At 37.2% G+C, this 12745-nt stretch overlaps 1 protein-coding gene and 1 long non-coding RNA gene across 2 annotated transcripts; both read right to left on the reverse strand.

Annotated features, from left to right (window-relative positions):
* Nucleotides 1-226: 226 nt before the first annotated feature.
* Nucleotides 227-4724, reverse strand: LOC113766643 (MDIS1-interacting receptor like kinase 2-like). Its single transcript, XM_027310814.1, has 4 exons — nt 3935-4724; nt 3755-3811; nt 1459-2136; nt 227-1374 (listed from the first exon to the last, which is right to left on the reverse strand). Exons 1-4 carry the CDS (start codon nt 4722-4724, stop codon nt 227-229), a joined length of 2673 nt encoding a protein of 890 aa, XP_027166615.1.
* Nucleotides 4725-6801: 2077 nt separating this feature from the next.
* On the reverse strand, nt 6802-8878 carry LOC113767064. Its single transcript, XR_003467849.1, has 3 exons — nt 8223-8878; nt 7681-7908; nt 6802-7528 (listed from the first exon to the last, which is right to left on the reverse strand). It is a non-coding gene; the product is annotated as an uncharacterized LOC113767064 (long non-coding RNA).
* Nucleotides 8879-12745: the final 3867 nt, after the last annotated feature.

Raw genomic sequence — 12745 nt, forward strand, 5'->3', positions numbered from 1 at the left:
AATCAGCATCCTCGACATTCTCTGTGGTCTTTCTTTTCTTTGTCGACAGACTTTAAGAGCTCAAAGAATGCACAAAGAAGTAAGAGTGATCCTAGAAGAGGGAGCACAATTACAAGAACAAGATTGAACCCCTTACCGTTTACATGCTTTCTACTCAATTGAGGACTTTCACATACTTGTAAACCAGTAATATTGCCACACAAACCCTTGTTTCCCCTCAGTTCTTCTATGGTGATATTTTTAAAGGCTTTACCGTAAGGAATTGGACCTCAAAGTTATTGAAAGATATGTTAATATGCAAAGAACCAGGCAGCTCTGCCAAAGCCTTTGGAAGGAAACCAGAGAGGTAATTATGGGAAAGGTTCAATATCTCTAGACTCTGTAAACTTCTGAATTCAGATGGTATTTCTCCTGAGATAGAAAGTCGGGTTAACTCACCCATCTGAGGTGGAATCTGTTGACTCAAGTTGTTGTTGCTCAAATTCAGGTAAAATAATTGCTGGAAACCTCCAAAATTTTCTGGGATAGATCGACGCAAGAAATTTGCTGACAGGTCAAGATGAAGCAGATTTTTGAGCTGACCTACTTCTTCAGGTATATTGCCAAAAAGTTGGTTATTTTGTAGATACAGATTGAGCATAGAAGCCAACATCATAACTTGCCTTGGAATTTCCCCAGTAAAGTCATTGGAAGACAAATCAAGTACATGAAGTTGAGATGCATTTCCCAGCTCTGAAGGGATCTGACCTGTGATGTGATTATCTGCAAGAAATAGTGCTGCCAAGTTTGGGCATCTACCCCAGTTGCCAGAAAGTCCGCCATAGAATTCATTGTTACTAAGATCCACGAAATTCAAGTTTGGATAGATACCAAACATCTCTGACAGGTTCCCAGTCAGCTGGTTTCCCTGAAATCGAGCTCTGAATAAACTCGAGCAATTTTGCAAGCTTATAGGGATTGGACCGGTCAGCCTGTTGTTGCTTACCGTGAAGTTTTGAAGTGTTCCATTTTGGCAAAGATGTTCTGGCAGATGACCAGAGAATTGATTTGTATCCATTTCCATCACAGCCAACTTTGCCAACTTCCCAAGCTCCTCTGGAATGGAACCAGAAAGCTGGTTTTCACGCAGAAACAGAGATTCCAGGTTGCTCGGATCACCAAATGATTTAGGAATAGAACCGTTCAGTTCTAGTTCCAAATCTGTAAGTAGCTCTAGGTTGTCCAACTCTTCAGGAATTGAGCCTGAGAGTTGGTTATCATAGAGATGGAGGACAGTCAAATTTGTCAGATTACCCAGTGATGTTGGAATTTTGCCAATGAGATTATTTCCGAACAAGCTCAAAATTTGAACTGATTTCAACTGCCCTAACTCAACTGGAATGGAACCGGACAGATCATTTTGGAAAAGGAACTAGGTCTCCAACTTATTGAGGTTACCTAGAACACGTGGAATTGAACCTGTAAGAAGGTTAGAGCTCAAAAAGGCAGTGACAAGATTGGATAGGTTTCCTATTTCTGGAGGAATGGAACCTGATAATAGGTTTTCATACAAAGACAAGTATGTCAAGTTTCCCAGATTTACCAAGGAAGATGAAATTGTGCCACTGATGTTATTGGTATTCAAAACAAGCTCAGTAAGACAGACTAAATGGCTTAATTCCTCCGGAATTGGACCGGACAGGTGATTTTCGTTCAGATGGAGGACTTGAAGATATCGTAACAACCCAATTTCGGGTGGGATTTCTCGTGACAGCTGATTGAACGAGAAATCGAGATATATGAGCTTGGAGAGATTGCCAATCTGGGCTGGTATGCTGCCTAAAAGTTCATTCATCGACAGATCAACATATTCAAGATTTGGCAAGGATGAAAATGGGAAGTCATAGAGTGTAGAGTTGACACTGGAATTTGTGAGGTTCAATCTGTTGACACTTCCATCAACATTGCATGAAACACCAGCCCAAGTGCAGGGGCTGGAAGAATTCTTGGCTTTGGTTGGCGGTACATTCCACGAAATGAAGAGGGAACTATCCTTGTTTGCAAAATTGGATTTCCATTTGAAGAGTGAAGCGGCCTCTTCAGCAAAATCTGATGCACAAACTTTGGGAGGAAATGATGGGGCTAGTTTATGTAGCACTAAAATAAACATAAAAACGAAAACCTCTGTAGTGAAATTTGGAAGCATGATTTCTTTTGGTCTAGCTCAGGTGAGGCTGGACATATTGGTTACTTTGTTTATTTGCATGAACTACAAAATGAGACATGACGGATCCCTTTATAGACAAGACTTCAAAAGTCTTCTTTTTAGTTTATTTATTTTTTTGCCATTCTTTTTCTTTTTCTGTATATGCATAAAAGTCGAAACTTAATACTTTGCAGTTAATTGGACCCTTGTATACTCTCGACCTGATAGATAGTTTGCCAATTTTAATACAGATAAAAGCAGTCAATTTCTCCTTCCCGTTGTGAATTCTTTTTTCTAAACACATTTAGGGTGCGTTTGGTTCTATAGAATTGGAATTGAATTAGAATTGAATTTCTATAGAATTGGAATTCTATGAATTGAAATTCCAAGTCAGTCCAATTCTTTCGTTTGGGAAATGCATAGAATTGATACGGAATTTATTTGGAATTCCAAATCCTTTGTTTGCATGAGAGAAGAATTCATTAGGAATCAGAATTGTTTTCATGAAACATTTGCTTACATAAAATTTTTCTTTTTTTTTTCTTTTTTCTATATAATAATTTCTTTTTTTTTCTTACATTTAGCTAATTTTTACTAAAGATTTAAAAGTAAAAACCAATTTGTGCCTTTAATAATTTATTTTTTCCCACTCTTATGTCAATTTCTTTGGTGAACATTTCCAGACTTAGGTTGTGCTAAGCACAGCATTAGCGAGACGTGTCAATCTGACTGCCTTCTTTTGTTCAACTGCCTTCTTTTGTTCAACGTATGGTATAGATATTGGCATCCAACCAAAACTGGACCGCAACCCCTTAAAAGTAAATCCCCAATGACACTAGCATATTTCTTAAAACATGGTAGAATACCGGACAGTGAATTACTTACAAATTACCTGACCCAAGAAAATAGTGAAAAAGAAGACAAAATATACAAATCGACTTTTTTGGTGATAATCGAGCAGGGTAAAATTTATGACTCTACCGAATAGAGAACTGTGCACCACGAAATGAAAAAATGTAGAATAGATCTCAATCATGAAGACAAAGTTCCGAGGCTTCTTGTTTTTGTAACACAATATGATAAATACACGACCGAACCTTTGAACTAATATTTACCAGCTTCTTTGGAGGAGATGTTGGAAAATACAAAACTTAAGACTGTTAGATGACCAATTCACACACAGTCAAGTACTTGCTAAATTGAATAATATCTGCCATCCATTCTTTAGTGAGTGTGCAGACTTGTGGGAGATAAAAACCAACAGAATACAGGAAGAGCACATATACAAAAGCTCCTTAACTTTGAGAAAGAATGCAAAGCTTCATGCAGCTCAAGGACAAGTCAGGGCATCAACACAGGCAGCTATGTTAATCTCAATATCTAAAATGCTAGTTCATCAGACAAAAGATCCAATGTTCCATTCTTATCATCCCAAAAACAGATAGAAAATAGCTGAAATTCTCCCTACAATCTTTCTATAATACAGTTTTGATCCATTACATAAAAAACAAAGAACTCATCAGAATTTAAAAAGTCATGGATACACGATGGAGTAGTAACAACTTCTACTTGCTCTACTTGGGCTTCCAGCAATCAGCTCAACTTCTTCGACAAAAACAACTTCCACTGGAGATTGCCAAAAAAAAAATCAATTACCAATGTGCATCAATAGCCAATCCTTTTTTAAGTCATCTCGGAGACCAGAAAAAGTGTCATATTTTGTCCTGTCATTCATAAGTAAATCAATACCCTTCAACAATTGAAATCTATCCAATTCAATTTTAGATAACTCGTCTTCCACCATTTTAGTTGTAACTTTTGAGCATTCTGAATTTAAGTACTTATCCAGTGAATCTGTCATTCGTCCCAACACCTTGTAAAGTACTTGAGAGCTCGTTAGTTTTCTCTTTGTGCCACGATCATTTGTTGAAGATGAAGCTTTTGATTTTGACCGTTGTCGAGCTAGCAGTGCATTCATAACTTCATTTTCTAAAGATCGTGAATCAGTCTCAAAAGATTCCTCTACATTAGCAGACTCTTCAACTTCAGTTTCAGCATTAGCCTCAAAAACAGTTTGGGCACCCTCTCCATTTGCACGATCTTGTGAAAATAGTGTACAGATATCCTCCCAATTTTCAACTACAATTTTTTTTCTATAAGGAAGAATTTTTGGATTCTCACTTACTTGAGCATTCCATACATCCTCATCACGAACATCAATTCTACCTCTAGAGTAGTCCCATATTATCGTAGGCCCAAAGTTACAGGACTGGAGCAGTGGGTATAAGATGTCATAGTGTTTCTCCCATGTCTTGAAACGAGATATAATATTAGCCTTTGTCACAGATATATTGAGTTTATCGAATAAAGCATTCATTACTGCGGTGTAGGCTACTGTTTTCCATGCACATTTACCATCCAATTTGTTTCCTTGGTTTTGGTCAATAAAACAAGTGCCCATTACACGATCCATTTCAGGAGTCCAAGTGAAATACCCTTTGCCTTTCCCTTTTGACTGAGATGTTGCTTCAGATGCCATATCTGAGGCAGATATGCACCAGAAAAACATGACAATGTCATGTTCTTAAGAACATACTTAATAGCTACTGCATTATATAACTAAAAATGAAAGGCAAATATGCACCTGAAAAATTCATACATATGTTAAATGAAGAAAAATTCATTCAGTGCCAACAGATATGGCAAGATATCAGCCGCAGGTTTGGGGAGAAGAGGTCTCAGGAGTCAAGTAATTAGAAATAGTCTTAAGCATGAAGAGGTTTGGGGAGAAGAGGTCTAAGCAGTCTTCAGTATGAAGAAACAGTGGTTATTGACTGGCATGCTACTTACACAGCTACAACTAGTAATCATCAGAAGACAATGTTCCTAAAAAATGTAAGTGTAATTCCATTGTACCAATCAAAGCGTAATAACAAAAACAAGAACAGCAGACATGGCAGAACATAATATCTCACTCGAATAATAGGAGCTAAGCAAGTTTAGCAATTTAGTAGTTCCATTCAGTTGAAAATCTGTCCAATTCTACCAAGTTTTCTTGATCTTTTTTGTTATTAGTTTGCTTTTTCCACTCCTGCAATATACAAATATTATTCATTTTCATACTAAAATACAAAAAGTTTCCCTAACAAGTAAATTCCTCAATTTTTCCAACCCGCAATGATCAACAAGCAAAGAATATAGAAAAATAAAAAAATCCTTTTCCCATTTTTCATACTAATTTCAAAAACACATGGAGATGAATACGCATCAGCATCTAATAAAATATTTCACAACTACTTCACCAGCAATTGATTAATCATACAGAGGAGGCAGGGGAATAAACGTATATATTTTGAAAATTTTGTCAAATAAATTTGTTGCATATGACCTGCAGAGATTGAACCCCGGAGATCCTGAACTGCCCCGTTGTTCAAGATGGCATCCCAAACAGCTTCGTCGCAGGAGATCGAGGCCACCACGTTCTGTAATTTAAGTACGCACCCTTTAGAGACAGAACTGAAAGAAAAATTCATGTGGAAATGAAGTTAAAAAAACTTTCAAACTATAAGCTGATGTCTTTTAACAATACATTCGATCCAGTACCATACATCCATTTTTCTGAGTAGAAGAGCAACAAGAAGGGCAGAAATGACTAAGTCATCAGCAGAATGAGATTTTAGAGAATTACAAGGTAAAGTGCGTCAATAACAAGAAATTACCCTCAAATCGATAAGGCCAATAATGGAGAATCCATGTACAAGGGATGCCCACAACATGTCATGCTGAGAAGGCTATGTCCGGCGGTCATCTTTAGCTACAGCTATTGGATTCACTGGATTTGAGCCAATTTACAGAAAGAAACCCTATAATTTCGCTCTTAACATGCGTAAATGAGAGTAGATGTTCAATGGTGGGAAGAGGCAGAGGAGGAAGATGAGTAAGAGGAGAGGCGAGGTGTCAGCGATGGAAGTACAGGTGGTGGCAGAGGAGGAAGGATGGAAGGAGGCGGAGAAGGAAGATATGGAGGAGAAAGAGCTGCAAAAGAAGCGATGGTTGGTCTCTGACGAGAGAGAGGACTTTCATTTTCATTTTTTTCTTTGATTATACAGAGACCCGTTTTATTGATTTAATCCACTTAGGATCCGCGTACTAACCCGAATAGGAGGTGAAATTATTAACTTTGGAAGTAAATGGGAGTGTTTGGATAATGATTATTTGGAATAAGTATTTCAGATAATATTTAACACTCCTCAGATAACCGAAATAATGTTTGGATATGGCTTTTGGACTTTCAATCTTGGACCGAAAGTACTAGCTGATATGGACAAAAGTTCTGTTTTGACCATTCCAAAGCAAATCCAACGTGGCAAGGTTGGTTGTAATCAGCACTGGCTCAGGAAATAAGACAAGTGTGGGGCCCGCATTTTGCCCATTCACAAACGAAAACGGCTTTGAATTGCACAATCGGGGCTTTGTAAGTGCATATCCAGGAGCACTTTTAGTGGTAAGCACAAGCGTGGGTGCGTAGATACAAGTAGCTTGATATCGTACTAAAAGGCCTCACGACATATGAATGGAATTTTACCATTTCCGACGAACAAAACCCAGGAAGGAATTTATTTCAAAACAAATCCAAGTACAAAAATACAAGTTGTTACACATCGTGCATGAAACGCATGATGTGCAAGTACCCCATTGTAACATCACTTGATTATTTCTTCTACTAGAATTAAAGCATCTTATTACACACGAGAAACATGAGATATGCATTCGTTTGGATATATCCACCGCACCCCATATCCAGTTACATGTGTAGGGAGGAAGTAACTACTTCGCCTTCCTTGTATTTGCCATGGAGATTTTGATTCATCTAATGTCTCCGTCTTCGCAACGCGGCATGCATTTGATTGGCCATTTCTTCTCTCATTCCCTTCCATTCTTCAATTTCTTGCGGGGACGTCAATGGTTGTATCTGTGGATATGGAGGAGCTCCACCTTCGCCTTCGAATAGCACATCATCTTGTTCATACATCATGAAGTGATCATCCGAAGGCTAATTTTTCCTAAGAAAATTGTGTAGTGCACAACATGCAATTACCACATTGATTTGTGTTTGCATAAATGAATATGGAACCGGCCCCCTTAAATAGGCAAATCGTTGCTTCAATACACCGAAAGAGCGTTCAATTACATTACGAAGTTGAGAGTGACGAGTATTAAATAGCTCTTTCGGTCATTGGGCTCGACCACGTCCTTGTCCAACACTTGTGTTACGTCCTCCCTTGAACGGCGCTAAAAACCCAGGCTGCATCTTATAAGCCGCGTCAACCAAGTAGAACTTACCTACATGATTTCACTTTGAAATTTAGTAGTATATGTATATATATATTCCACTTTCTAGTAAAAAAAAAGAGTATACCATCCTGTCATAAATTTCACCTCAATATATATGTCGATAGGCATGGCGCACAAATAACACACAGCTCTGATCTTACCTTGTGGGGGAAATGGGAAGTCGGTGTGCATTCTCATTGCACTTTCTAACACTCGTGCATCGTGTGCGCTACCTTCCCATCCGGCATAGACATAAATGAATCGCATATCATGGTCACATACAGCTAATATGTTTGGCTTTGAGTCCCATGCCTATTTGTGTAGGCCATCTGCTCTATTGAGGGAACTGAAGCTGGGATATGTGTGCCGTCCAAAGCACCTAAACAGTCCTGCATTTTTAAAATACAAATTGGATGTTTATAAATGTTTATGTTTATGACCATTAAGTATTAAAATAAAGAAACATAAATTGCCCCAGGAAGAATATGCTTCTCCTTCAACATAGGTGTTCATGTGCTAGAGTGGTCCGAGGAGCATTCACTATTTCGAATTAGGTGATAAAAGATTGAATTTCCGACAAATGGACCAAAAAGTCACAAAAAATGGTTGGAACATATGTAATTAGGATGAAATTCGTATTCAAGTGTTCAATGTGAAAAAAGTGCAAAAATAGTTGAGAAATGCGAGTTGGGACATGTGTTACCTTGAACCAAGGATAGTACTTTGTGCTATACCGTATTTTTGGATGCACTTCATCACTTTGTTTGGGACGAATAATTCGTTGTGCAAATCGACATAACCCCAACAGCACTTCTGCTACATTTCTATGGATGGTTTCCGTTGAATGTTGGAATCTTTCGGCTACTACACGAGTTCGCGTGCTATGACTTAACATAACTAAAGTCATGGCTAGCAATTCCTCGATCGTCACATGCTTGTGTGGATTTTACGGGACATAGTTATTGCCTACCAGAACTTCACAAAGCCTCAAGAAATTGTCAACAGTAATCCGACAGTTCTCTAAAATACGGAGTGGGTGACCTGTTATTAACTCTTGAACCCACTTCCAACCAGGCATGTCAGAATTGCGACAAGGTATTTTGATAAGAGGACCATCGTAAAATTCTGCTTCCAGTGAAAAAAGTAGCATAGCGGCACTGTTAAGAATAGCCTCTTCGTCTTCTGCAGAGCGTGAGGTAGAAGAGGAGGAAGCGAAGTACGGATTGAAGTTAGCCATTGTGGAATTCCGGAATAATTGAAGCTAATCAAAGAGACTAATAGTTCTTAGGGGAAAGACAAGGGGGGAAAATAATTGAACAATTTGGAGTGGTCGTAATGTGGCAATCGACGAAAATGTGAAATCTGAGTGTATAGATGGGATATGTGGAGTAATACAGGGCAGGGCTTTAAATAGAGGGGAAGAGCTCAATGCCTTTTGGTAGTAGGCACCACCTACCAGTCGGTATGAAATGTGTATGCATTTTCACTTAATTTGAATTTTCATGATACATAGTAGTGAAAGTAGATTCTATGACATATTTAAAATCCATTGATGGAGGCGTGCTTAGCTTTTGCATTCCACTGAATATTTGGATATGTGGACGTAAGTTTAACCGACAACAGGATGTGGACGTAAGTTGAACGAGGAGATCTTTGAAAATCCAATGAAGGAAAGTAGTAGTGGTGGATCACATAAATTGATAGCATTTGGCTCTGTATTCTCTGCAAATGCATATGTTCACGTAGTGGGGATGAAAAGAGCTAACTTTCAAGATTCCCATGAGATAGATTATGCCGCAATTGATGTACTAGTGATTTGATATTTGAAATAGATTCCCACGAACTAGATTCCAAGATTCCCACGAGATAGATTATGACGCAATTGATTAAAGTAGTCATGTGCTAGTATTTAAAGTAGATTCCAAGATTCTCACGAGATAGATTTCGCTTTTCATGTGCTAGTCATATTTGAAATAGATTCGCACGAACTAGATTCGGGCCTTGACCATTATCGTCCCCTAAATTGTTTCATATAGAATTGTCAATCTTTTTAGGAGAGGTGTTCCACTACTTCTACTTAATTGTATGCCTTACCGTTGGAGAGAAATATAAAAAATGCACATGAAAGAACCAAGCATGCATGAACCAGAAATGGTGCAAGGAATATTTGATTTTCCATCCTGTCCCTGAACCAAGTAAAATGTCCTAAAGTCATGGATAACACACAGTATCCATCTTCAATTCAGTAGCAATCCCTGAACCAAGCATACTAAGGACTATTTACAATCCCAATATAAAATTAAAGCGATTAAAGACACAAGATCACAAAAAATAAGCCTCCAGACAGCCATGTAAATTATCAACTCTGTTCTCAACTCAAAGCCTTCTTAATTATTAAAGCATACGATACCTTTAATTCGGTTAAATCAATTTAGGGACAACATATAAAGAACCACCACTGTAACATCCCATAAAATCTGGTGGTAAATAACAAGCCGCAATAACATGCCACCAAACACTACTGGTGGTCAATAATAAGCAAACGTTTGAAATACTTTTAGTCTTACAAATAGCTATTATAACAGAAATAGAGAGATACTGACGTGCGCGGAGTATACATATACAATTAAGCTCATCCTAATCAAGTTTTACATTTATAAACTCCTAAATACCCCACACGCGATTTATCGCAAGTATACGAATCGTGAGTGAGTATAGGGTATTAAGGGTCGATCCCACAAGGAAGATTGCAATTACCGGTATTACTAAAGCTTCTCTATTATTTAGACTATCAATAAATTATAACAAATTTAACCTACTGAAATTATACAAAATGACAAATGAAAGCTCCTTAGGTTATGGTATCCCTAACTACTCATGCAAGTGCTATATTCGGATCATTAATTACTACATCTAGGCTAGTTATGGTGTAATTTCCTAATGCACTTGAATCCTACTTTCGTAGTGAATCAATTATACTTATAACTAATCCATACCTATTCTCATGGTTATGAAATTAGTTACAAGTTCATTTCTTCAATGAAATTACATGAAATGAATCACTAAAAACCACATAGATGCACCTCTACTTTCGTGAGTGTACTTCCTATGTTTTGCACTTCTTGAACTAGTGTTAAATCTCAATTTTCATTGCAGAAACAACACCTTAGATAATCACAATTAATGGTACCAGATTAATCATGATTTAAAGAGCCAAAGTGCTAAATAACTTGCTCAAATCATAGCAATCAAATAACCAAAGAATAAACACTAACAATTATAGAAAGTTCAACCAAACCCAAGGCTTAAACTTTAGATACACATATTAAACACAAAATCCAGAACTTGTATATTAACTAAACTTGGAATCAAGTACAAAAGATAAAGATTTGGAAGGAATACAACCCTTGTCACATGAGCTTTCTTCCTTGCCTCCTTCATCCTTCATCTTCATCCTAATCTAAATAATAAACAAGAATGGAAAAGCTACACTATTCTATACTAAGCTAAACTAACACTAGGGAGATGAAAGAGCTACATTTCTGCAGACTCAAGCTTTCTCCCGTAGCTCACTCTCTATTTTTCTGCTATGAACTCCAATCTCTTTTTTTCTTGCAATGAATTTGGCTCTTTAATGATGAAAGGTTGGTCAAGAAATGAGGCCTAGACCACTCTTTTACAGCTGCAAAGTAGTTCTCACATGTCTGGCATTGCATGTGACTTAGTGGAGGTGAAATTGAGTTTTCCACGTAAAAAATAGCCTTCTCTGACCACAATCCGGCCAGGAATCCGGCCACAAATCCGGCTAAATTCAGGCCGGATTACTACAGTAAATCTGGGCTGCTACAGTGATCCGAGCTGCTACAGTACCTCGGATCCGTATGGATCCGAGCTCGGTTCCACTAACCCAGAAACAGCCGAGGGTTCGGATGAATAGTGGATCCGAGTGTGGATCACTTGCTCTGTTTTTTGCCCAACTTCAACCGATCTTTTCTTGATGTTAGAGGCTGAACCAGCTTATGTCTAAAACACGAAAGTTGTAGCCTTTTGAGTTATCTTTCCAATGCATCAAGAATCACCTCATTTGGATCTGTGTAGGCTGAGATATGACTGAAATACCCTTGCCTGCTCCATGCCTTGTTCCAGTTTCGACCAATAGCAATTGACTCTGTACTTTGGCTTTTTGACCTGGAAAACCTTCAAACTGGATTCAGATGTCTTCACCAAAGTTGTAGATCTATCTCTTATCTTCAAATGGGTTCAAGAATCATCCCAATCCGATCATTGTAACTCAAGTTATAGCCGAAATACGAAAATGTGTCAAAACTGTCAAAATACACAAAATCCAAGTAAAAAGTGATAAAAACCTCATTTAATCACTTAAAAGCATTTTTCACCAATTATAGCCAAAATGATTCATATTCTTCCAATAATATACCCAAAGTGACTAAAAATAATATAAAATGTCATACAATTATTACGTAAATTAGTCACTTATCAAACTCCCCCACACTTAAATCATTGCTTGTCCTCAAGCAATTCACACATAATCAAATGCAATGATTCAAGAGGTGAAACAATATATGCACTTTGTCCAATTTAATTCCTCAAGACTTGGAAAATAATCATTATACAATTATTCAATTTACACTAAATACTCATAATATCAAGTAAAGGAAAGATAATTATACCCTAAATTCAACAAGTTAAACTTAATCTCTTACCCTAACTTAAATTTTACAAATAAGCAAATCACATAGTCAATTTATAGTTTTCCTCCTCCTATAATCATCTTTTTCTCAAAATTCTATAACTAAGAGGGATTTATTCACACAAATTTTACTTAAATAGTGAGAATGCCTTTTTACGCGAAAATCGACACTTTTAGGTGAAGATCCCCGGTTACTCAACATTTCACTTATTCAAGTTGCTAATGCATACTCTTAATTCAAGTACCTTTTTACACGAATGTCGACATTTGTAGATGCCAACCCCCGGTTACTCTGTACGAGAATCATTGGAGTAGAACAATTTTTATTTACTTTCTTTTCTTCTCTTTTTTTTCTACTTTTTTTTTCTTTTTCAGAAATAAAGGACAATAAATAGATATTCCCTCTTAGAAAATATATAAGAATAATCAAAGGAGGAATATAACCTTTATCGACTATATCAATCACTTACTTGCAAAATTAAGTAAAGAGAAGAAATCTCATTAAACATGTAAAA

Source organism: Coffea eugenioides, chromosome 3 (genome assembly GCF_003713205.1).
Source record: "Coffea eugenioides isolate CCC68of chromosome 3, Ceug_1.0, whole genome shotgun sequence".
Lineage (NCBI taxonomy): Eukaryota > Viridiplantae > Streptophyta > Magnoliopsida > Gentianales > Rubiaceae > Coffea > Coffea eugenioides.